Source organism: Aythya fuligula, chromosome 11 (assembly GCF_009819795.1).
Source record: "Aythya fuligula isolate bAytFul2 chromosome 11, bAytFul2.pri, whole genome shotgun sequence".
NCBI classification, from domain to species: Eukaryota; Metazoa; Chordata; class Aves; order Anseriformes; family Anatidae; genus Aythya; species Aythya fuligula.
In genome coordinates this window covers 18,581,576-18,608,297 of record NC_045569.1, presented here as the reverse complement: position 1 = coordinate 18,608,297, position 26,722 = coordinate 18,581,576, and the positions used below count along the sequence as shown (strand labels likewise).

The window sequence follows — 26,722 nt, the reverse complement described above, 5'->3', positions numbered from 1 at the left end:
ACACAGACAAATATAAATTATTAAAGTGATGTTCCTTTCAAAGAACATTTCTTCAGACAGATAAATGGCTACTTACTGTTTTTGTTGGAGCACTGCCTGGTAAAGGACTTGTCTCAATGAAATACTTCCTCAGAAGGTGTTTGCTGGATTCAGGACTGTCCATCAGGATGTAGGAACAAAAGAAAGCTCCATTCCGTAATAAGAACACAGCTACATCTTCATTCCCTTTAGAGAAAAGGCAGATTGTCTGTTCTCTTCTTCTCATGTAAGTGAATCAACAAGGACCTGAACAGAAATCCTGGGAAATAACCACTTCTGAAAAAAATCATGGGGGTGTGCAAAAAGGGAACTGAACCATGTAAAAACTGTTTCTTCCAGTGGTAGGATTCAGTTTAGTCAAACCGAGACAGCAAAGATACTGTAAAAGGACTGGCCCAAGCTCTACTTCTTTTTCTCTCTTTCCCTCCCCTCACCCCAGCTTATTAAACAATACACACAGCTGTGCTTTGAAGTGTAAATTATTTAGCCTAAATCAAGCTGTGTGCCATAGTGTCCATAACAATAATGCTTTTACTTGCGAGGTTTCTATTTTTGGAGGGCCTTTTCCCTAGGAGTTTAAAATTAAAGAGGAAAGTTCAGCCTCTCAGCATTTACAGTAACCTAACTTAGGAAGGCCTTGACTAAAATTTGGCTAAGACAAAAGATTCAGAGCCAATTCTGTCTTAATTTATCTCACTGGAAATCCAGAACAATCCCAGGAAGCCAGCCCACACTAATACATTCCCAGAATGGAACAACTCAGCCCATTCTTTGAAAGACACTGCAGAACAAGGACAAGGCTTCAAAGCATGCAAATACATACCTGCCTTTATAGCAGCGTAGAGGGGCAACCGTATAAGAACTGGAAACTCATTCCTCCTGACGGCGCAGCTCTCTGGGTCAGCACTGTATGCACGAATGAGGAGTTTCACTATGTCCAAGTGCCCCTGCTGGCAGGCGATGGCCAGCATCCAGTTCAGGAGTTGTTGGCAAGTCCTGGGACCTACCAGAAAGATAGGGTGTTCGACAGTTGATGCCACTGGACTGTGATGTGCAAGACCCATCCATAAATAGTAGATATGGAAAGGATATAAGATGAAGCCCTTGATGAGAAGGAAGCAAACTGCACTGTAAGAGTTTAAGTGTTAGAGAACAGCCCTAGGTGGATGAGACACAGACTTTAGATCTGAGCAGAGCGCTACCTGCTTTGTTTAACTGGTTGTTACCTACCCAGCTAATTGGCAAACTTTTTTGGTTGGCCCTGATTTAATCACACATAAACTGGCAACAGTGGAAGGTTTCCAGGATGTCTACTGGGGTGCCAGTAGAGAAGTCAAACATCTAATCCCAGGCAGAGGTTGCAAGGGTTGACTATTATTATATTAATATAATTTAACTTTGCTACTGGATTATACACACAGCCTTGTCAGCCTCCTTTCTGGCTGAAGGAGATACTAGGTTTAATCACATCTCTCAAACTTGAAAGTTTAAAAGTAAAGTTTAAAAACAAAATGTAAATACAATATAATGATAATTCAAGGTAAGGAATTCCCCTGCAAGTCAAACGGAAATGCCAACAGGAGAGCACAGAGCATGCTGCCAGCTGTGCACCCAAGCTGTTACTCGCCAGGCAGTCATGTTGCACTCTGACTCCCAGCAAAACCGTGTCTGCAGAATCAGCAGAGTGTGATGATGCTGCTTCCTGAAAATCCCCTGATTTCTCTGTGGGATCTGGGACATTATCCAGTTGTGAAGGCTGATGGGAATGAATCGTCTAAATGGCATCTTCCTCTGCTTCTGAACTGCAAACATGGAATATTTTTATTCATGTATTTTTCCTCCCATGGGAGAATTTTTCTTAAAACACAGAGGAGATTAGGTCCCTCCGTGCATTTTCCCATGATTGAGTTCCCTCCCCTTTTAAGGGAAAAAATAAACAAATAACACAAAAAAGCCTGCTTAAAGCTATACCAAACAGCTACTGAAAAGCCTGAAGAAATGTAGAGGCAACCCAATAGGCTTACCATGCAGGGAATCCAGCAGCTCTTTCACAACATCCTTATGTCCAAAATATGCAGCCACCACAGCAGCATTGTCATCATTAGGTTCTGTAGGTAACACCACCAATGCTTCCTTCAGTAAATACCTCACTGCATGCAGATCTCCATACGCTGCTGCAATACCTAAAAGCTGACACTGGCAAAGAAAACACAGCAAAATAAACTCTCTGATTTTTCTTTGCCTCTGTGTAAAGGGAGCAAACAAAGGAAGACAGCATTTCTAGAGTAATGTATTTCTTTCTGCTGAAGCAAATGCTTACAAACTGTCACAGTGGTTAATTGAGAACATCATAAACACTAGTAGCCATTATAATCACTGTTGATATACTAAGTAATTAGATTAATTTGCTGGTTTTGCTTAATAGTTTTTTGTATGACTTTACTGCAGAAGTGCCCAAGGCACTGAATGGTGACCGTAAAACAATTTTTCACAGACCAACAGAAACAGCATTTTTGTGCTCTGCCAAGAGGTGTAGTATTTCGTGTTTTGTAGACGGCTGACTGGACTTCACGCTCCGGTACTCTCCCAACACACCAAGGTAAGCCTGTCCTACGAGCTGGCTCAGAACAAGGGCTCTGAAGACACAACAGTGCAGAAGCTGGCACAAAGGTACGGCTCCAAACACACACAGCAACATCTTCCCAGTGGGCCCTCAACCATCTTTGGAATGACAGGGAAATAAGTTTTTTTTTTTTGCTAGGTCTATAAACTGCTTCTTTTTGAGAGGGAAAGATGCATTTCTCTCTTTTAGAGACCGCAGCATCAGCACCCCTCCTTGCACAGACTCAAGAGGAGAGAGTCAGGGACCACCCAAGTAACTGCTCTCTAAGCTGATGCATCTGCCAGCTGTGGTGTGTCCTTTGCTCTGTGACATTACCCAGACCTGTTCTGGCTCTACACAGGCTGCATTTACTCAGTGGGGATCTTCTGGATGGTAGAAAGGCTCAGGCAAGGAGGTTAGGGTGAAAGAGACTAATGTGATGTTTGGAGAAGAAAAAAAAAAGATGTAATTCTGGCTGATTCAACAGAGATTGTGACGTGTTCTCTCATCTAAAAACATACATGAATTCTGAAACACTGTCACAGACCTTCACCTTCAGGCAGATGTATGCTGTGAAGAGTACTGCACACACAGGTAATGAAGACAGGGCCAGGAGCACAATTAGTATAACGTGTCTGTATCAGCTAAGAATCTTGTACAGTGTTTCTACTTTTAATCCAGATTTTACTAATTACAGGAGACGGAGTAAAACTTCAGCACAATCAAAACTTTAAAAATAGTGTTTGTACATGTTTCAGCTTTTGGCAGATAAATCTCTTCAGTAACCATCCTCCTAAGCTACCAGGAGCTATGTTACATCAGTCTGCCATGAGATTTTAAGGTTTTCTGTTTTGTGTGTACTTACTGAACACAGGTCTGAGTTCCACCCTACAGCAGCTTTCAGCCCTTGTTAATATTTCAGGGGTTGTGCCTGCACTCCACCACTAGCCCAACAACCTGAGGTGCTGTGCACACTTTTAGATCAAGTGATGCGTACAACCTGCAACGCAGGTAGCTGGAGGTCAGTGCCATTCTCAGGTGGCAACACAGCTCCTGAATCTGAGCTGGCTTGCGTTTGGAGAGCAGGCAGAAGAGCCCAGGACTCTCTGCATCTGACAAGGCCTACACACCCACACATACCCCAACAAACTGGCAGTCTGGCGTGCAACACTGACCCCAGTAAAGCCAGCAGGGGTTTTACCATCCACTTCAGTGTCGACAGGATTTCTGCCCTGTGGTTCCAGCCCTTGATGCTGTTCCCATGTACACTTTTCCCTGTGGTCTGTCTCATCTTTCTGAGCATTGTTTTCAAGGGCAAATACTGTCCCTGAGCACAATCCTGAAGTGCCCCACGCAACCAGACATGTCTGGGACCCTGTAGCACCAGTGTGACACGCGTAACCGAACAGATTGTCTGCACAAGGAGCAGTGGAAGACAGCAGCTCAGCATTTAAGGGTTTCTTTCCCAAAAACATTTGAGAAAGAGGAGTAATCTAATCCTACCTTTTCCACTTGCAGTGCCGTCTCCTCACATGACAATTTAATCAACTCTTGGGCTTTAGTGGTGTCTCCAGCTTTGTAAGCAGCCTGAATGCTTTCTGTAACGGGTGTCTGAATTATGGAGACTTCGCCGACTGTGGACTGCTTGCCACCCATGTCCACAGTTCCTGCAGCAAAAATAGAAAACAGGTGTCAGGAAGAAGTCCCTCTTTATTACTCAAGTACAGCTGCAACATCAATGCACCCTGGCAACACAAAGTGGTGAGTTATTAACAGCAAAATATTTAATGCATACAATTGAATAAAAAAGAGGAAAAAATGTCAACGCTAAATTTTCTGATATAGGAAAGTGATAATAAAGTACTTTCCAGCAGGGACATGAAAGTGAAAGGGACAACAAGTTCCCCAGTTGTTCCCAGAGGTGGTTTCCAAAGGAAGGTGTGAAAAAAGCTCACACAGACACGGATACGTAGGCTCTGCTGCAACCTGCCATGCTTGGCCCCTGGCTACAGGAAAACAGGGAAAAAAATGCTTATTTGCAATTGGTTAAAGTCCTTAAAGCCCAAAGGTTTTCACAAGTAAACAAGGATTATTTTTTTTAATAATATCTATCTATATATTAAATAGACACACATGTAATTCAGGGGCTAGTTTAATGCAGTCTGGAGAAAGAAGTAAATTTGGACCAATCTATAACCGTCAGTAAGTATCTTTGAATAATGCAGTCTGAAATCATCCATACATTCTGCCTAACGCTTCTCATCAATTATTTAAATGAAGCTCGAATCACTCAGACACTGGAGACAGCTCCAGAGATTTGTGCCATTAAAAACGTGCCCGCATCAATAACCTTTCTCAGATGATGCAGAACGTGTGAAGGACAAACAACAGAAACGAAGGCAGATGAATGTGATATTAAGTTACAGCACAATTAACAGCATCTCAGAGTTCATGTAATACAGACAGATGCCTCATAATTCTGTAGTTTTAGGAGGTACATGGAAAAAAAAAAATCCAGCATTTGCTCCAGTATTTCGGAGCAGACCAGCCACCTATAATGGATTTCTAAGAATATTGCTTGTTTTAATCCTCTTTTTCATAGACACCACAGGTAGGAAATTCAAATGATTCCTAGGGGGATGGAAAAGAGAACTTTAAAGCAAAATAATTCTCCAATGTAACCGGTTCAGTTCTGGCCTAGCGCAGATGGGAGCGAACACTGCAGTGACTGCAACATGCAGCCTCCCCCGTGCTCGGTGCCCTGTGATGAAATCCCGAACCTAGAGAGAAGCTCTGGAATTCCCCTTGGAGGAAAGAATGCCTCGTGTCGGAGATCCAAACCAGCTGGAGAGCTGAGCAGGAAGCCCTGCAGATCGGGGCTGACAGAACACAGAGATTTGAAGCAAGTTCGTATAAATAAATGCTGAAAGAAGGGACCGGTTTTATTTCCTTTCAGCCTCGATCCTAATTTGGGGGGCTATCACTCAAGATCCAGAGCTAGAGCCAATTCCTAGTGCACAGGCACATCCTTTAGGCCAAAGCATTGAGCAGGGCCATCCTTCTGTGTAAACCATGGCTGGGGAAGGTGGAGGCACGAGTGTCTCGTGGTCAGAGATTCATTTAGGGTCCGGGAGACCCCAGTGCCACTTCCTCACCTAGTAGGCAGGCCTCCAGGCACCTCCACACCCTGCTCACCAGATATCTTTTTGGGGAAGCCTCTCCCACCTCTCCTGCTGGAACAGCCCTGCCGTGCAGTTGGGATGAGCAAATCCACTGGGCCAGCTCGCACAAGGACCACGATTTCTCTAGCTGCAACACAGACCTTCCAACCCAAAATTAACGACATCTCGAGCTCGCTTTTCCTCGTTTTGACCCCCTCTTTCAGATGTGCCCATCACTAAGTAATTCATGAGCAAGTGTGTATCACCAGGGCCACCACAAGGAAGCTGAAGAAATGAGCAACAGTTCTACTGTAACCGAGGGAAGGAGGAACTCAGCAAGACAGACCCCAACCCCAAGACAGCTTCTGTGTTTCACCCAGTGACTACTTCACGAATGTATCTGACTGACGTGTCATGCTTCCTCATGCACTTTTGGCCCCCGCAACACTTCTTAAATCCTTTCCAGCGTAATGGTTGAGCTATAACCACGGCTAACATCACCACCAGTAGGAGAACATGGGCTGGCCATCACCCATCACGGACTTCTGGACACTCTGGCACTGGAAGGTCACAAATGCCTGGCTTCACGGAGCCTATATGCTCCCAGAGTTGCCTGGCAAAGTCCTCAAGATAGTAATTTTAGTCCCTAAATGAACTTTTAGCCTTGTCTTAGGCAAATATAATTTTTCTATTGATCTAATAAAAACATACTAGTGAGGCTACGTTTGAACATCCATCAAGTAGAAGTCAATAAAAGCCTCATTGAATGTAAGTAATCTGGGCAATTCTACTGTTTAAAACTGATATATTTGTATTTAAACATTCTTGGCAGAAAGACAGTGCTGCTCGTCATTCAAGTTTCTCATGTAGCTGTCATCAAAACTTCCTTCTGTGTTTGTATTCTGCAGAGTAAATTGACCTCTCGCCTAAGAAGACCTGGGAAAAAAAGATGTCAAAGATCTTTACCAAAAAAAGATCTTACAGTTGAACTAATTTTAAGCCTGAAAAGAGCAAAACCGATGAGTCACAGAGTGATAAAAAAGCTTGCCCCCAACCAGCAGCTGTACCCACACAATTCTGTCAAAGTGAAGTTGAGATTTCAAGTGTTCAGTGAGACAAGGTGGGCCACCCGCCCTTGGGTTCCCAGAAAACACCAAGCCACCCATCGCAAAGCTAAGCGTGGCGTGGAGCAAACTACCCAGTTCACAGAGGGCTTTCTGGTGACTTTAGAAATGATCTACTGACTTCTGGTATACAAATGGAAGATAAGAAGCAGCATATTTTATGAGCTCAGTTTATACTCGCCAGTAGGAAAAAGAAAGAGGAGAAGTAAATTCTACTGAATAAAGGCTGGTTTATTTCTAAAAGATGCATGGCTGAACTACCATCAGTACTGCAGTCATGTAGGCTGGGAATAAAATTTTGCCAATATATGCATCAGCTATTTTTAGTAAAAAATCTGGGCTGAAGTCCAAAGAAATTCTGCCTATATCGTTAACCCTACAAATCTCATGTTTTTTTTTTTTACCTGAACTCTTTGTGGCTGTCATAATAGGGTCTCCTCAAATCCATATAGCCTCGAGCAACACTGTTAGGAGAGTAGTAAGTGAAACTGAATGATACTGAAACTGTTTTCAGACTATATCCCACCATGTGCTGATTGTTTATACCTGGATGTCCTAAAATGCTTTTATAATTCTTGGATTACAGACTCAGGAACCAGCTTCTGCACTTTGCTCAGTAGGGTCTACATTAATATTTGACAATGCATGCGGCATAGCAAGTTATGATATTCTGTTACGATACACTTCTTGGGTACTCCTGTAATAAAGGGCTACGAGAAACTCCAGAAGCTCTTACACACTCACTGTGATTTCCCCTGGTTTGGGGAAAAGCAGATAAACGAAGCCTATTTGGACTGAGGAGGAATGGTGTGGGGTCATTCTCTAACATATTTGAATTTCCATGCAAATAAGGCCATGGGATTTACTCCCTATTTCTGCATCTTCTTTGTTTAGTTTCTCCAATGATCCACAGCTGCTTTGCTGGCTTTCTGCTAATAACTGTAAGCAAACCAAGTGCTGTTTGTAAAAGGAAAATGGGGGCATTTGCCGACATTAAATACATATCCTTCACCTATTCCTCCCAGCACTTAACAGCCTGCACCAAATAACTACCTTTGAAATCAGGAGGAGGAAATATTTCCAGTGTTTAATACTTTGGAAGTGATTTTTTAAGTTTGGCTTTGCAGCAACAGCTTTTAATAAAAGCTAAAGGCAAGACTAATTTTCATTTTAAAAATATTCCAGTGGAAACAGTGGTTATCAATAAAAACAAAAACAACAACAACAACAACTGTGTTATTTTATTGCCATTCAGAGGTTACAGCAGCATCAATTTAAAAATGCAACAGACTGCACGGTCCCAGCTGAGAGAAGCAAAATGAAAATAGGTCTAATTAATAATAAAGGGTACCAGGAGAGTGTCAGAGAGATATGCAGTTACACCCAGTCTTAGGCCGTGTTATTAGAGCAAGTGAAAAAAAAAAGATAAAATTTCTAAACTGACATTGTGCCATTATCAATAAAAAGGTGAGGGTCTGCAGGTCAATGCTGTGAATCAGCAAAGAGCTGTGTACCAGAACAGCACATTGTACAGATTATTACCTTTATGTCCCAAATCACTGCATCCCTGTCTTTAACATACAGCCTCAGAAATTTTAAGTGCTGCATTAGCCCCTTTGATAAGGTAGGTGCTTGGGGAACTGACTAGGATATTTTTGTTCATTAGAGAAAGGTATAAATGAGATGTTTAACACAGGATAAAATAGGGCAGGAAGCTAACTTACTCCACAACAGATTTAACAACAACAATAAGACTTTAAAACTGCTACTGACCTTGTCATAATTTGTGCAGGTGTTTCCAGAGAGAGAAGCAAATCAAGACGATGGCTGTAGCACAGCCTCCCATTCGGCGATGCTCAGTTTAGCTATTAATTCCTAGGACCGTGAGCCATCCACCTCTGCTTCAGCACAAGCAGCTCTTACAGTGGCCACTGGCTGGCTGGCGGCTGCTTCGTCTGAATTAACTACTGCATTTTAGCCTTGACAGTTATTTTCATCCCCATGTCCCATTACGGTGAAATCCAAGCCTCTGGTTCAGAGAGGATCTGGGGATGGGGGTGGGCAGGGAGGCTGCCTTTCCGGGCTGAGCTCAGACATTAATTCCTCAACAGCACCAGATGGCTCCAGCTAACCTCCACCAGCTTAATCTTTGGCCATTTTGACTTCTGAGCCCTGCCCCAGAGCTGAGGTCTAAAGCGCCCTGAATATTCAAAATCACCCCTCCCGAACTCTTCAAAACTCCCAAGAGTTGCTGGATGTTTTTTAACGCTGCTCTACCAAAGCTTTGGCAGGCTGCTCTGCAACATTCATGGAAAGCCCTATTATTTCTGAGGCTCAGAACTAGAGTCTCTGTAACAGCCTCATCTATCTCCCATCGCCCTGAAAAACTCCAGATTAACAAAGGGAACAACAGCCAACAGGAAGCCTCCAGCGATTTCAAGGGATGATGGATCTGTCCTACATTGTGCTTTCCAATGAGATTGGGGATGAAAATGTTGTTAATCCTAGGGAAATTTCTGAGATAGTGAAAAATATTCCCATCCCAAGGCAGGAAGAAAAAACAAACCTCCATTTGATACAATAATATATATATATATTTAAATCAGTCCCAGTCAGTCAAAATGTCTCATGAAACAAAGATATCTTTTCTGTTCCTTCTCTAATAATTCAAAATAACTTTATATATATATATATATATATATATATATATATATATATGTTAGCAGGTTCCATTCATTTCTCACTTAAAAGACAGTCATGGACCAAAATCTGGCCCCAGGAGGGGGCTGTTCCCCGCCTGCCCACCTGGCCCCATAGGCAGGAGCTGGCCCAGAACCACCCAAGGGAAGGTCCCGCAGCAAAAAGCCTGGGATCTGTTTTGTCTTATTTTCAGATCTAGGAAAAATACGTACGGCCCAATCCATTCTGGTATTGGATGAAGCTAGCAGGATTAAAAAGTGGTGGAACACTTATAAAAGTCCCTGTGAGGAGACAAGGAGAGAAAGTTACAGGGAATTGGACTGCGGGGTGGCAAGAGGGTTTATCTGGGAAATCCAGCATCCCTGTGCAGGGGCCATGACAGAGCTGGGCCATGTCCTTCCAACCCTAATTAACATCTCTTCTTAATGAGTAAGACGTGCCAATTTCTCAGGACAATGAGAGAACCCTCCACGCGCATTTTTTCTGCCTATTTTATGTGGTTTGATTTCACCCAAACATCCATTATTTAAGCTAATTACTGGCATGGCTTTACACTACCATCTGCCTGCCAAGCCAGTGGAAAAATTGATATATTTAGTACAAGTATAACCTGCCTCCACGACAGAGCTCACAACCGATGCTCACTGCCCCAAAAGTAAGCTAATAACCCTATAAAAGGCCAGACTCAAAGCATAGAAAAATGCTTCGAATACAACAATTAAGTACTAAAGGGATCTTTTTCAACATTATTGCATAATCCAGTATTATTTTAAAATTGTTTACATGCCAGTACAATGAATGCCAACTGCTTAGCTGCAATAAACGCTTGCCAGCAAGCACACACGATTTTGGAAATGACGTGCTGACAATTTTAGGTACAGCAATGCAAAGTGACCAATTACCACCAGAGCCACTGGAAATTTCCTATTTAGAACCACTCTTAACCTGCAAGGAAAAAACATTTGCTAATGCAAACCTGAGAGGAAAAAATTAAGTCCTGGACAGAAAAATGCTCTGAACTCCTGCCTTTTTCAGGGCTCCAGAATTGAATTACAAAAACCAGACAGCTCAGAAAGCTTCAGCTCTACATCTATACAGTCATTTCTCCATCACCCAGGATAACGAGGAGAGGAGAAGGCAGAAAAGCCTCAAATACTGACAATACTGAGACTTGGCAGGTTTGGTGGACACTAACACTGATAATGAAGCCTCTGCCTGTCATAGCACTGAGACGGGGTCGAAAAGCTCTGCCAGGCCCAAGCAGGCTCCTGCATTTGTGCACATGCCTCCCAGACTCTACAAATGACTTATTTTGCCCAAGAAGTTCAAATGAATTAGTTAGTTCTAATATTGCTTCTAGGCAGGGGAGGAATGAGGTAGAGACCAACCTCCTGCAAGGACCAGGCACAGGTTGGGTCCTGCAGTGAAAGGGGACCCCCACATCCTTCCCTTACATCTTCGGGGTGCAAAGGATCAGCAAAGACCACAGGGATTAGTGACACAGTGACAGAAATGTCACCGTGTTGTTCCACTCCTAAGGGAGAGAGCCTGAGGAAAGCAAGCGAGCTCCAAATGGCCAGAGCCACGGCTGCGGTATTGAAAATACAAATGACTCAGCTCTAAGTGAAAGTTTCTATTTTCATCTTTTGGCTTCAGTGATTTGTTTCCAATCCTACAGCTTGAATCATTCAGAAATATGCTTTCACATGCAAGGCCAGCTATGCCACTCTTGCTTTCCAAAATGTAAATTGGGATATACATTAAGCATGCAGAAGTACGACCATGCTTTTGGGTTTTCTTCATGTCCGTTTCCAGGCATGGCTGGAAAGAGAGGATTATCAAATCATGAAAGGTGTCTCTAATGAGGCCATTCCTGTCCAACTGAACGAAATATTACACCCATGAAACCAAACCAGGCTTGGATTTCCATTTGAAACTTCACAAAATAGAATTTCACGGCTAACTTGGGTTTATTTTGAAACTTTCCTGTTTCCCTAATGTTCAAGCTTTCATCAGAATGGAAAAATTCCCATGCATCATTGTTCTCTTTCTTTCAGACCAATCATTTGCTCAATATTCTTCTAAAAAGTTGGCACTTCAGCACACAGGGGAAGCAGCAAGTCACAGCCAGTCCCCTTATGCTTCGTCCTCCTTAGACGTACATTTAAAGCCAGCTTAAGGGAGAAGCAAGTGCTTTGAGCCCCATCGTATGACAGGGGTCCTGGGCAGATGCTGTAACCTGTACGGTTGCCAGAGTCCTTCCTCCTTTCCCCAAGGAAGCACTGCAGGTCTCTTATAGAACCTGAATGCATGAAGGTTTTGGAAAGACTGGCCCGAAAGGAGGTAAAAAAAGGGGAAGAAATATGAAAAAGATAAGTAAAAATACCGTGTGTGACTCCAGTTCATCACGTTCAAGGAGGGCTATGACAATCTGGAGAGCAGAAGAAGATGAATTAAGAAATGGACAGTCTAATTACAAGATTAGAGATGAAAAGAGCTTGGTTTGTTGCACATGGAAAAATGAAGGCTGGACAGGGATGCGAGCATTGTCTATAAATACATCCAGAGGGAGACACCAGGGAAGAAGAGCTATTTATGTACAGGGTACAAACACATTTCAGCTGCCAATTAGAAGAAAGTTTAAAGTGTTGGAGGAATGAGGCTTCAGAACAGTCCTCTAGAAAAAGCAGAAAGGACAGACCCGTCAACTCATTTAGAAGATGCTTTGAACAAGGTTTAGGAGGGTGACAGCAGGACACTGACCCACACAACCCTCCAGTCCCACAGCCTGCATTCCTACTTTATGCCTGTGCTGAAGTTAACACAGCTATCGGGTGCTAACAGGTATAACAAAGACTACTTTAAAGAAAGCTGGTAGTAAGGCAGGGTGTCCTTTATCAAACCAAAGAGCAATACTCTGGAAAATAAAATAAAAATTGAGAAAGCGAGGCTCTGCTCCAGCTTCTACTGAACTCGCTGTGAGTGCTTCTACCAGCATCCATGCAGCAGGAGCAGATCCTCAGAAGTTTCCAGGAGAAAATATCGAGTAGGGAAGATTACTTTAGCAGCTGTGTCTGGAACAGAAGAGAAAGTTTTGTTGAAAAGGCCTCTGCTGCTGGCCAAGGCAGTGCAGGTCCTGAATCAGGCTGCGTGATGATGTGCTGCCATAAATGTAACGGGCTACCAAAAAAAACCCACCACCTTCCGTATCTGGTGACAAAACCTACAAGAGGCAGAAGTGCCTGTATTTGAGAGGGGAAATACTTCCCTCTCGTTTCCTGATGTCTGAGAATGTCAACATCCATTTCAGTGGAAGAAAGACATGGATTTTGTCTGGGAGGATGCTGTGTTCAGCTGAAGGTGCGTGCTGTGAACCCACTGCAGCTCACAGCATTGTTAGATGGTTGCTCCAAGGTGAAGAGGGCAAAACCAGGCTAGGCATGTTTCCTTCCTACCAACATATGATGAACACAGATCCAGTGCATGTGAAAACCTTGCCCAATCCATCCAAAAAAAAACTTTAATAGCTTTTATTCATACCCCGTTATTGTGTGAAAAGTCCTACATGCAACACATCGGAGAGCTGTGACCGTGATTACAAGCCAACTTCAGGAGCCAGACATTTTTGTTTTCCAAGCTACAGAAATCTGAATCTTTGAGATCTGAAAAGGGATCCTGTCCATTAGTGTTAAAAAAAAAAATATGTTCCTGTTTGATGCAAAAATAAAAGCTTTTTCAAAGGCTCTTTGATGTGCAAGACAGAAAGACATGCAGGCAGATTCTGAAGGAGGTCTTGTCTTAAGCAATTACCAGCACTCCTTTTGAATCTTACTCCCCAGACAGAATTTTAATGTGAAGTAGATAATCACACTGCAGAGCGTATCAGCTCTAAACCTTGTGGCTTTTCAATTAAGCAGCAATAACCTGTAGTCGAAATACTCCCTGCCCAACAAGGGAATAAAACAAACAACCCCGAACCAACTAAATCCAGGTGAAGCAATTCTGAAGACACGCACGCTTTTCAAAGGTCTCGTTCTGAGCTCTTCTCGGGCAGCCAGGCCAGTTTTCCAAGCGATATTCTGATCATTAAAACAAGCAGTGATGTAATTTCCACAGCAACCACAAACATACCAAGAATATTTGAGCTAAATTTATCCAGACTTCTTGTTTGAATCACTGCTTCGGTTCGTTATTTTTCCACGATCTTCAGCGCCGTGCAGAAAAGGAGCTGTGGGCAGCCTGGGACGAGGCTCTCTCTGCAGCACTGTCTGAAATCCCAATCTTCGTGCTTGCAAGCCACTTAGTGACTATTAGTAGGGAATTTTGGTCGCTGTCCAGCTCCCATCTCCCCAGGTCCCTGCTCTTTCACCCTTCACCCTCCTCCTCCCTTCCTGTGGCAGAATGACCCCTTTCCTCTCCTCCACATTGTGAGGCAACGCGAGGCTCGTCTCTGTGGCTGAGAATTTCCCCAAATCACTGCAGACCTGGTGTCCTGCCCCTCCAGGAGATGGTGGGCTGCAGAAGGAAGAACCCACACCACTCTGCAGCAGACCCCCAGCCCTTCCCTGGGGTCCTGAGTCCTACACCAGGAGAGCTCAGCCTGGGAAGGGGTCACCACCTTCACCAGCAGGTGATGCACTTTTTGGGTTGCAGGGATGCAAAAAGTGAATCATCAACGAGACGTCATGGGTCTCCACCCTCTCTTCCAACATGCCCAAGGTGGTGATTGCCATGGCAAGAGGCACTGGGTGTCTGCAAAACCTGCAGCATAATCTCTAAGATCTTACTCCATCGATACTGCTGTTGTGCTATAGGAATCTTTTCTTTTCAGCTGTCACATTTTACCACGGTCGGACATGTCCTTGCTGACTCCATTTCAGTTTCAGGATCAGCCTCCCAGTTTGCCTGCCTGTCACACAGCTGTGCATGTTTTAAGGGCAGTCTGTTATTTCTCAAAGCGCTCCTTTCTGTTTGTTTTGTTTGTTTGTTTACCAGAAACTTCAACCCACACATCCCCTCTGCCTGCAGGAGGGCTTTCTGAAGCATGAAGGCTTTTCCTAAAACCTAGACTTCTTTTGTAGGGCCTCCCCTTAAGCTAAAGCAATGCACAAATTCAAAGCATGCACATTTTTATCATGAAGCTATCAGTAGCCTAGATCAGCGGGCTGCTGCTGTAGTTATGTATATGCAAAGAAGCAATGCTGACCCACTAAAGAGCACAGGCTGATTAAGGAAAGGAATTAAATATCGGCCTAACTTGAGGTAAAATCCAAGACAGAACCTATTAAGGGCCATAATTCACCTATGTGGCAGACTGGGAGCTGAATGGCATTAAATCCATCCCCCGACACCCTCATCTACAATGCAAACATTTCCTCCCAGCTAGCAGCCTGCTGCCAAGCGCAGCCCTGGCAGCTCCTTTATTGATCAGAGAAATGAAAAACAAACAAACCGCAGACCTGATGCTCTAAGGATCCCTGAAGATCGGATCCAGAGCCTGTTACGCCAGTGCAGAGACTTTAATGGGTCTTACGTAAGGCTCCCAAAGGCTTTGAAGAGGATGAAAAAAAAAATAAATTCATAGCACTTTCTTTAATGCAAGTATAAAATTGTCTGTAACATCACCGGCAAAACAGTAAATCAATTACAGGCCTGGTAAAGACCGAGTCAGTGTGAACTCTATCAATTGTTTTTTCCCCACTGCAACGGAGGGTAACAGTTCTGCCTACAACCACAGTGCCAACCTCACCTGCTTTATAATTAGTCAGGTAGTTAAGGGCTCCCTGTGTGCAGGTTCTACGTGCCAAGGCTTTTCTTTACTTCCCTTATCGGCTCATCTTTGTTTTTTTTCCAGGCGTCTTGACAGAGCTGTCTTAAGTTACATTTCAGTGTACCAATACATCCTAAGCTGGATAAAAAGGTGGAAAATAAAGCTGTGTAGGAACAGGTAATGCCATATAAAGCTCAGACAGGGACTGGTGTTCCACTACTGCCCGTACATCCCTACCTTTCAGGCTGGACTCTCTGCCCAGCAGGGTCTGTACTGCACCGCTGCCTCTCCCAGCACCTCTGCCCTCGAGTTCAAGAACAGACCGGCTTTTGTGGCATCCACCAGGAAAAGCTGCTCCTGCCTCCACTGAGACCTAAGTGCTCCTTTACATCCCGTGACTCCAGAAGGGCACAGCACCCCCAAGCCAAACTCCCCACTGGCACAAGAATCCATTTTCCAATGCAAGCAGCTCCTTCAGACCCCTCTGATTCACAAAGAGAGGCATCTCCTAGGGTATGTTCTGAAGGACAGTGCTTAGCACCCAGACTCTGAAAAACCAGTTCAGAGCATCTCAAACAAGGCACCTAACTGCACGTGTCCCCACGTTCACTGCCCTTTTGGGAAACCCTGGCTGGGCTCAGCGGGATGGTGCAATGCGGCTGGGCTACAGACTGCAGAGGAGAGCAGGCTCACCACAGGCATGTTCTGCTGGCCTTCCGCATTAGCAGTTGGCCCCATGTGAGATTTCACCACTTCTGTATGAAGTGTGTATTTAAATATGTTTAAAAATACAAGCCTATTACCGCTGTACTAGTGTACTTCCTATTCCTGCCTAGCACTTCCTACTTCTCCTTCTGCAGGGCATTGCTGAGACTCACATAAAATACCTGCTCTATTTTTTGTGTCCTCCCACGCCGCCTGTTTTTTTTTTACATTTTGCTTGTAGGAATACTTTCAATTCACTTTTTAGTCTCAAATTAACTTGCAGCTTAACAAGTAGGAAGAAAAACAGAAAACCTACAAGGCTCGTTGCACAGAGCTTCAAGCAAGCAGCACGCTTTGCAGGCCTCAAGTGCGCTCAGGTCGCTTCCCAGATGCTCTCCTGGCCCTCCACCCTGCCACACCATCCTAGCAGGCTCAGGTGATGCCACTACCTCCACTGTGAGGATGGAAAAAAACAGGGTAGAGAGTGCAAGTACCTTTTTCCTTCTCATACAGCACAACATGCCTCAAATGGGGCTAAGGTGATGTGCCCTGAGATGCAGCCACTGGCTGTAGCCCTGTGCACAGGGCTGTAAAGATGCAAAGCTTCACACGGGACTTTCACAAGGAACGAAGTGATACCAGGGGTGCTGCACGCACCAGTTTTGGCTTCTTCCTCTATTCAGCTGGAAAAAATTTATAAGCAAAGATATTCACGCCACCAAACGCAAGTTCCTGCCCTTCATGTGGAAGGCACCAAAACCAGCAGGGCGAATTATGAAGGAATGACAGCAGAGATCTCATCTGGAGGCCACGCACAGGGTGGGCCCTGGCTACTTGGAGTGCTACAGAGAAGCCAGGATCTCCCTGGAGCCTTATTCTGCTTACATGGGTTTCACGTGAAGCCAGACTGATGGCCTGGGAGGCTCAGGTTATTCAGCATGAACCAAACAAAAAGCTGTGGAGGTTTCCAGCCCTCCACCTCCAGCCCCGTGGCCTCCTCACCACGAAGGCCTCAGCCCCGTTTGCCCATCGCTTCCATCGCTTGTGAAACTTTCCGTCCAGAATTGCAGCAGCTCCCGCCCGGTGCCTCTGATAAAACGACCCGTTAGCTCCTCCAGCTCAGCTCCTCGGGCTGGAGGCTTGCCTGTGATTCAGGAGGTGGCAGCAGCTCTCCCTCTGAGTCAGTGCTGAGCCACGGCCGGGTTGCAAAGGTCACTGCCATCGTGGGTCGCCCGGATAAAACACGAAGCCCCAGGAGCTGCAGGGTCACCACGGCCCCTCTGACACGCAGCTGGTCTGCCCCAAATTCCAGCACGGGTCAGTATATTCTGGCTACTTGCCTCATTTTAACATCCGTGTCCCTTTTCCAGGCACATTGCATGTGCATACTTCCCTCAAAAGAAGTCGTGAATGCCATAAATTTTTCAAGCAACCCTCACTGGCATCGTTGCTCCTCATTATGTAACATTACATACACTCTAACGCAGCACACCTTTTCAACATTCATCTCTAGATTTAGCAGGAGAGAAGAGACACCCTCTGGTGTGTTGGGAAGATAATCCAATTCCAGCTCAGAGACACACACAAAGGGCACACGAACGCTCTGGGACTTTGAATAAAATTATCGGTAAGAGAGAGATAAGCTCTCTAACAAAACTATTCTTACATTTCAGAGGACGATGATTGCTTTTCTACGTCTTTGCTGAACTGTCTCCTAGAAACTCATCTGAGAATTAAATGCTAGCTGTAAAATTCTGTACGATTCAGAGAAAACAAACAGCCTGTAGAAAGGAGATGAATCTCTATTATGTTCTAGACATTCATGTGCTGATATCTTTGGGCTTCCATTGTATTTCCTACAAGAACCACATTATGTCACCTCCATTATATTATGCAGAGCTCTTTAACCCAGTTTAAAAAAAAAACACACACTGCTTCACGAGATACTGCAGCCGCCCCCGTACCTCTGCTCGCTTTCTTTCTTTTAATTAGGATAACATGAACCAATCTAGGAGAGGGGAAGCTAGGTCTGAAGAGGCGAGGGAGGTGCTGACAGCACCCGAAGGGGAGCATCATTCTGCACTCCGGTGACAAACCCTCCCTGCTCTGCTGGCAGCGGCCAGCCAAGCCCCGCAGCATCCCCGGGGGCTGTGCAGGGTCCGGTGGTGAAACACGGCTCTCACTCGCTCTCGGGGGAAGTGGGCATCCTGCTGGGACACCGGCGAGATTCCTGCCGCAGCCAAGCGAAGCAGCAGCGGAGACACGAGCAGATGCAGTGAGGTGAGCCCACGTTCTCCTATGCTACACTTGCTGACTTGTATTAGTGACGCCGTGGGTGCATTCTCCCTGTGAAGATCTGGCCAAATGTGTAGCTGTCAGGAAAAAAAAGCCCTACAGCCTTCCAGGCACCGCTGTACCTTGTGAAAGCCCTCGCACCCTACGCCCATCCTTCCTGCCTGAAGCAGGCTCCAAGCTTTTGGGGTGCTCAGGGGGTCCCCAGCGCCGCAGGAACCCTCTGCGGTGTCACTTCCCTGCGGGTCCCACTGAATGGGAGCAGGAGGCTGCATCCAGGCTGTGAATTGATGCATGTAAACAATAGATTCAAATGTGGAGGCTGAATGAGTCACTGCATTCCTGCATTCGAGTTGTGTAACAGGATCCAAATGCAGAAAGAGGACCAGCTAACTTAGGGAGTGGACCAGCTAGCTAATAACAATTATTCTTGGCAGGATTCAGCCCAGGAAAAAAAAAAAAAAAAAAAAAAGAGTTTAAACATGTACAGTATGCTCATAAAGAACTAATCTGCTAGGGCAGCACCAGGTCTTAAGCTTTCCTAGGGTCACTTGGCCAGTCTTCCAAAAACTGTTTATCAAATAAAACAGTCCAGGCATGTAAGGATAGCAGAGTTATACCAGTAAGATTCGTATGCCTCCAGCTAGGCAGTTTAACTGAATATATTTACATAACAAACATGTAAGAAATTTCTCAGAATAAAAACCACGTTCACAATGTAGAAAATAATTTATACCCTCTCCTCTTCTCAGTTCATTATTCACTCAAACTGATTTGCTTATTTGCTGTATCTTTAAAAAGCAAGAAAAACTTGTCAAATCACTATTGCAGAACAAAAATTTAGCAATTCTTAACACTTAGCACAGATTAAAATACTTCTCATTAAGAATACTTCACATAGCTTAGTATTCAAATGGAGTTAATTTCTTCCAGTGAGAAACTCATAGGATAGAATTCAACTATTTTAAAGATATTCAATAACCAAATGCTTACAGTTATTATAGAGAGATACAGTGCTAAATAATGAAAGCAAAACCAAATAAAATCAGTAGCACAGAATAAGCAGAATACATACGGAGAGTGGAAAGAGTTCCCAGAGCTCCCTGTGACGCTGGTGAGAAACGTCTTTAGACAAGACAAGGCAGCCTCTGAATAAAGTACCAGGTTTTGCTTCATAGTTGCTGATAAAATCCAAAATAAGGCTGCAAAAACATTAGCTTCTACTGAAGCCTGCTTACTCACTACGAAGCGTCAAACACACCTTCATCCCACACTTAAAACGCAGATGCCGCCTCCTAATGAACTGTTTGTTGCACGGGGGGAATACCGTTATACAATAAGCAGAAGGCTATTTCTTGATGCAGAAACATAACTGGGTTTTGGCTCAGAGAAGTACAGCACTGCCTAGGAACTGAAGGGTTCTGCATTAAGAAACAGCCAAAAATAATTCGGCTGTACAAAAAAACAAGCAAACAAAAAAAACAATAAAAAAACTAATTAACAGGAAACAACCTGAAGCATACGTCCCTTCCTAAAGAGAAATTTCCACCTATGGATTTATTATGTTGTATAAATGCAGACCTGCTAATCCATCCCACCAATACATTACTGTAAGTTACTGAACCAAAAGTGGAGCAGGCTAGTATCTGCTCAGCCTGAGAAACTGTGCTCTGATTTTAGCAGCTTTCATACCCTGAATACACACTGCATCAGTGGCTGGGAACATATTTGCATTCGCATGCTGAAAAAGCACAGATCTTGTAAAACATATTTAGGAACTGCTGAGACATGATACATGTATTGACTAATTCCGTAGGCTTTGGGAGAAAATTGGTCTTCACAGAAATGCTATTCTTATCACCTGAACAGTCCAACGTCATTCCCCTTGCAAGTAAAACTCCTTGCTCTGTACTGTAGATTTTCTAAAATTAAGGCTCAAAGCACTCAAAGATCTTTCATATATTCAGATTTCATTGAAACTCAGTGGCAGCTGGCTAGCGAGTTCCCTTAAAACCTTCCGCTCCCAATTTGAACAGGAAAGAAAAGAAATCGTCCTATTTACCATTCTGTGGGTCCATGTTGCTCTCTCTGGAAACAGCGGATTCCTCAGTTCCCACACACCAGTACATTCTGGGTCGTAGTTGTGAAGATTGCACAGGCAAACTTTCTGCAGCACTCGAAACTGAGTAGTGTTGTCCAAGCTGAGTGATCTCTGTCAATTAAGTGCAGGAACGGAGTAACTGCTAGTGAGCACCATCTTGAAGAGCCATAATTTACCCTGTTTAAAAATAAATGGCAAAACAAATTAATCATTCTAGTAGAGAAAGCGCAAGATGCTTATTCCCGTCTGAATGCTACTTTGCAGAAATGCACCCATCAGCCTATGCAAATATAAATACAATTATTTCCATAATGGCTTTGTTCAAAGAACACAACGTGAATTAACAGAGGAGACTAACAAAGTCTGCACTATAGAAAAGATAGATAAATGTTACCAATTTTTCTCCACCAAAGCTGACTCTTTGGTGAGTCTTTGGGTGGAGGGTGGCGGGGGTGGGCAGGGGTCACAGCTGCAGTTTCAGACTCTCCACAAGCTAGTGTAAAGGCAGAGCATTGAAACGACGAAACGCAGCTGGAAAAATCCTAAATACAACCTCAAAACCTTTCCCATCCGCAAAGAAGACTGTGGCTCTTGTGCAACTCCACCGTGAGAAACTGAAAAATAGTGACGTGGTTACTGAGCCCATTCTCTATAGAAAAGAGAAAACAGAGCTAAGACAAGCACACCAGCTTCTTTCCCTTCTGCCCAGTCCTAGAGAAGTCCAGCGCTCTCGGAGCAGCAGGCTTCTTCAAATGCATCCAGAGAGGCAAACCAAGCCCCTAGGAGCTCTCGGAGGTTGGCTGCTGCTGCACAAGACAGCTCGGAAGAAGACTGTACAGCTCAGTCTCCCAGGGCTCTGACTTCTTCAAATCCACACACCTGCACATTTTCTCTCTCCCACCGCTACAGGTGAGTTTGCAGCATGTGCCCAGCCACCACCAGCGCTCCTCCACTTTCTGCTTTCAGTTTCAGCCCGTGAACGCCTCTCAGATGTAACACAGTGCCCTTTACCTTTGATTCTGATTAGATTTTCTCATGCTTGCCATGTGATGCTGAGGTTTTGATCCAATGCTGCAAAGCACATAGCCCACCTCGTGCTTCAGCAAGCAAGACCCAGGCGCATTGCTCCGTGAGCAGAGGTGGCATCCTGTGCTAGGATCGGGACCAGGGGGCGCACAGGGACACGTGGATCCATCCCCACTCCCCAGGAAGCTGCTGCCTGCTCCTCCCTCATCACACAGCGTTTTAACAGCAAGCCAAGACCGTTAAAAATGACTGAACGCTACATCAACTGTTTCCAGGCAAAGACTTGAGTTTTAGGCACACTTTGAGCAAAACTGAGCTTCTGATGACCCCTACTTCGTGGTGCCGGCAGCAGGAACCAAAACTCGCAGCCCGAGCGCCGTGCACATCCTGCAAGCTGGGCAGCGGGCGAAGCCACAGCCTGCGGTTTGGCTCTGGGGTGTTTTTCAAAGACGGGAAAAATGATTTGGGTGCCACAGAGCAAATAATGACACGGACTGAGAGGCGTGGAGCGGGCTACAGGCAAGCGCTTTCACACCCCTCTACGGCCCAACACCTCCTTCGCGGCAGCACGGCCGCAGCTCTGAGCGGCCGCAGATGGCCACACAGCCAAGCACCAGGGCGTCCCTCTGTCCATCTGTCCGTCTGTTCATCCCTGCCGCAGACCACAGCAGACACGTGGGGGTGTTGGGGAGGCTGTCGTGCCTCCTAAAAGCTCTCCTGGTCGCTCCCTCTGAAAACGAAGGGGATGTGATGCTCGCAGCACTGAGCCCCTGCCTTCCCGACACCCTCACACCCTCAAACACTTCCCCATGCAAAAAAAAAAAAAAACAGAATAACTCTTTTTAGCAGATGCTGGTTTTTGAAGCGTTTCCTTGCTGCACTACTGGGGCACACCATGTCTGATGAGCTTTGAGAAAAATCACCCCGCACCCAATTTTTAAGTCTCTACCCGGATTACCGCGTGGGACGGAACTTTCCTTGTACATAGTGAAAGGAAAAAACTTATATTTTTCCTGAAACTGTGATAGTCAGTTCCCTTTAACAACAACTAGTGAATGCTTTATCTGTAAGTGCATTACTGCCACAAAGCCCCCGTGCAGACTCCTGTATTTCCCTATTTTGGGACCTTTGTGTATACACTAAAAACGTCCCTGTAGTGCTGTTACCTCAAGCAAGACGCACTCAACTGCAACACGTGCAAACACCAGAGCTTAATTTGATTTAGGGAGAAAGAGAGCCTGGAAAAACTGCACTACTCGAGTCCTATGGGCTCTGCAGAATCCCATTCAGGAGGGAGATGGCGAAGAACAGATCTGGGTGCAGGTTTACATCCCGCCTCGTGTATTCCCAGCACCTCTCCTGAGCCTTCCTTACTGCCAGCTTTCAGGTGATGCCCCAGCACACCCAGCCGTGCCTGCTGTGCCTGGCATCGCTTCCCAACCCACGAGCAATCTCCACAAACTTTGATGTTTCTGAAGAGCTCATTTAGGGCCTGGAGCTGTGGTGGACAAGGCAATGGGGTCTGAAGAGGTGGGTGGCACCAACGGGGTGCCCCCAAAAGGGCTGGGTGAAGGCTCCTCAGGAAGCAGCAGCAGCTGCCTGGTGAGGCGCAGAGCGTGGCTCAGACCTGTCACCTGCTGAGGGCCTTTCGGCGACACGAAAAATCTGCGGAAAGCGGCAAATTCTGTGATTCTGTGAAACCGCTGCTGCCCCCTTCACGAACCAGGCGCCGAGAGCCAGCCACCCTGCGCCCTACCCGGGGGTAAAGCTCAGCAGGAAGCAGGAGCTTCAATCACACCCAGTTTCCCTGCGGGTCTCCCCCCTTCCTAGCGGCCACACGGAGGGGCCGAGAGCACCGAGGGGCTTTTCCCCGAGCCCGGCGGAGCCCCCCCGGCCACCCCGAGCCGAGCCGCCCCTCACGGCCCCAGCCGGGCTCCCTCCTCCCCCGGGCAGCGCCTCCCGCCCGCCGCTTGCTGAGGAGAAGCCGCCCCCCCCCCCCCCCCTCGCCCCGAAACTTCGCTCCCAACTTTTATTTCGCTTTTATTTCTTTCCAGCTGCCCCCCTCAGCGTGCTCAGCGCTCCCCCCCTCCACCTCTCCCAGCCCCTCGCCGCCTTCCCCTTCAGCGCGGCCCCGGCGGCGGGGGCAGGTGCGTGCGGGGCGGCGGGGGGCCGGGGGCGGCCGTACCTCCTGCGTCCTGCCGGGGCTCTTCTCCTCCTCCTCCTCCTCCTCCTTCTTCTCCTCCTCCGGCCGGCCGCCCGCCTCGCTGTGCGGCTCGGGAGGCGGAGGGAGGAAGGAAGGAAGGAAAAGGAGCGGGGCAGCAGCAGCGCGGCGGCGCCTCCTCCGCCACCGGCCCCCGGAGGCCGCGGTGAGGGCGCGGGCGGCGCCCCGCGGGGCTTCGGCGCCCTCCGCCATGCCGTGAGGGGGCTCCGTCCTCACCGGGTCCCCGCGGGGTAGAAGGGGCTGCTGAGGGCTCTCTCCGCTCTCTGGGCACATCTACACAGGCTCATGCTGCTTGTTATTTATTTATTTATTTATTTATTTGTTTAGGAAATATTGGATTCTTGAGGTGAAGCAGCTGAAGTCCCCGTCTCTCAGCCACGTTATCTGGATGGCTTCGTCGGTGCTGCCACCACACCACTGTGCCCAGAGCGTGGCTGCCAGGCTGGAGATGAGTCCTGTAGCTTCGTGGTGGAGGCTTGGCCTTGCCGATACAGACACGTTGAAGGGGATTTACCAGAGTCCAACATTTGTCTGTTTCAGAGCCCTGCCAAGGGCTTTCATTGAGACACAGTTTCACAAAGTTGATCCTATTTAATAAAGTTACAGAACAGTTTCAGAATTGCTGCTGATAAGTATAATAATGCTAATATACGATAATAGTGCAAGCAAAATGCTATCCCAGGTATTACTCCTTGCTGAAAGGTGCAGAGTTTACCAAGGTGTCCCTCTCTTGGTGAAGGAGAAGGAGCACAGCCCGTTGACTGCCTCTTCTAGGTTTCCAATTCCTTCTCCCCCCCCCAGCTTTTCTTTTTTTCCTCCCAACTTGTTTCTTCCATCTTTTTTTTTTTTTTTTTTTTTTTTTTTTTACACTAACCCTTATAACTCTTTTATATCCTAACCTTACCTGTTCCCTTCCTGGGGAGGCATTTAGCATGATTTGGGTGAACAGCTGAGTACTATAACCACATATGTTTAGGAGGTACTTTTATTAATCTCATTATCATATTCAGGGAGTGTTAACTTTAATATTCATTTTATACATAATAAAGCAAAAGGTTTTCATTCAGGCACCATGGCCCTCACAATTCTGCCACCAAAACAGGGCTATCCCACCAACAAAAGACTCCCTCAGCAGCCTCGTACCAAGCCTGCGGCCCTCCATCCACAAAGCTGGTGTAAGAAACGAGCAAACTGCTCAACTTTCAGCCCCTTTGCCCGAGGCTGGTGCTTATCAGTGACGCTGACAAGTCTGACTCTTCACGCAGAGTTCATCTGAGATTTGTTTCAGTGCTAATTGCTCCTTTTCCAGATTGTGGAGTGGGGTTGCGCCTTTTAGGAAAAGCAAAGCAAGATCGCCCCCTTTCTTCCGAAGGTGTTAGTTCAGCTAATGTGGTGTTGGACACGTCCTTTCCCCATCACAACCCAATTAATTTCCTAATACCAGGCGACTTTTATAAAACCTGGTACTACTACGACTTTATTTCCCCTACCCACTGGACCTACTAAGAGAACACCATTTCTGCATGACTTCTGTTTTGTTATTCATGATGATTCCTTAAATTATGGACAAAGATTTTTGTGTGTGTTTTGTTTGTTTATTTGTTCCCTGGCCCAAACCAAGAAATGGGTCTCTGATGATTTCCTGAGGGAAAAAGCCACATCCATGCACTGAATGGCTGCTGCAGTCTGAGACTAGACTTGCTCTACGGTGCTTCTTTGCTATGCTCATGGAGACACAGAGAGGATGGGTTGTCATTGGTGCTCCTACCTCTCTGTTCAGGTGCCCACTAATCTGCTTTTAGCTGCAACCACGAGCGCTATCTATTTAGCACCCTTTCCACTTTCTATCCAGTCTGCTGTCTTTTATGCCTCACAGCCTGGCTCTTACCCAGAGCTTTTTAAGAACTTTTTTAGCACCATTGATTAAAAACCCACTGAAATCACATTTTTCCTTTTATTTTGATAGAGACTATAAATTCCCCTAGCAAGAATTTCTCCATTTTTCCCCCATACCTTATCCCCCTCTTCCTGGCTTACGTCTCCATTGATTATGTTACAATAATTTGTATCTCCAGCCTTCTCCCTTCTAATGTTTGGTCACAAAGCTCCTGTGCAATGCTGTTACCAAGTGGAAAATTCAAGGGGCTTGGCTTGCCCTGTGTAGGGAGATGACAGGTATTTGTGTCTTTTCTCACACGTGTATTAGATGTGAAGAGAGCTAAAGACAGTGGTAATTTCTTGCTCTGTCCACACTGCAGATGAAAGAAATAAGACAGTAAAGGGAAGGTGTGGAGCAGTCTTACTAGTGATGGCTGTGTCACAAAGGGGTTTAGGAAGCAGCCAGCCCAAGGCAGGACATCCCATCCGGCAGCATGGTCCACAGTCCCTTCAAATTCTCTGTTTTGAGGCCCACCTCTGAAGGCAGAAAGGATCCATCCTGCTCTAAACTGGAAGGAGCTGTGCTTGCTCCTGCCTACTGCAGCCCTGCTCTCCTTCCTTGCTCTACTCCCTGTAAGTGGCAAAAGCAATTGCTTAAAGGGTAAGCTAACAGACACATGATCCGGCTTTTATTTGTAGAGCACTGACCACACTTCAGCACTTCACTTCCCTTGCCCTTTTTAAAACAGGCTATTCTTCACAGATTGCAGAAATGAATCCAAGTTGAGATTCCTTCGGAGTCCCCCAGTGAGATACTGAATCCCCACATACAGAAATGCCAACACACACTCTACATTCAGTCCTGCTGAGTGTAAAAGGTACCTTGAAATAAAGATACCTTGAAATTACGTTGCCTCTTGTGAGCCCCATGCACGTTTCTGTTTGGGGAATACTGCTGGGTCACTGAATCGAGGGAAACAGACACCAGGCTGTTCGAGGAAGAGCCCGCTGTAACTAGAGCAATACAGGGCCATTTTGTTTCAGAAGCACGAAACCTTAACTCTTTCCAGCGATCCCTTTTATTAACACAATGGGCCAAATTC

General features: G+C 45.9%; 1 protein-coding gene across 2 annotated transcripts in view; it reads right to left on the bottom strand.

Annotated features, from left to right (window-relative positions):
* LRRK1 (leucine rich repeat kinase 1) overlaps nucleotides 1-23,769 on the bottom strand; it is a 73,994-nt gene extending 50,225 nt beyond the window's left edge. The window contains exons 1-6 of one of the 2 annotated variants that reach the window (XM_032195267.1): nucleotides 23,706-23,769; nucleotides 20,456-20,671; nucleotides 4,145-4,308; nucleotides 2,064-2,235; nucleotides 863-1,042; nucleotides 77-225 (exon numbers count right to left, since the gene is read on the bottom strand). In XM_032195267.1, the coding sequence (XP_032051158.1) occupies nucleotides 77-225; nucleotides 863-1,042; nucleotides 2,064-2,235; nucleotides 4,145-4,308; nucleotides 20,456-20,522 (732 nt within the window). In that variant the 5' untranslated portion in view covers nucleotides 20,523-20,671; nucleotides 23,706-23,769. Of the gene's footprint in view, nucleotides 1-76; nucleotides 226-862; nucleotides 1,043-2,063; nucleotides 2,236-4,144; nucleotides 4,309-20,455; nucleotides 20,672-20,888; nucleotides 20,924-23,705 lie in introns of those variants that run through there. The other variant, XM_032195268.1, reaches the window with a different exon arrangement.
* Nucleotides 23,770-26,722: the final 2,953 nt, after the last annotated feature.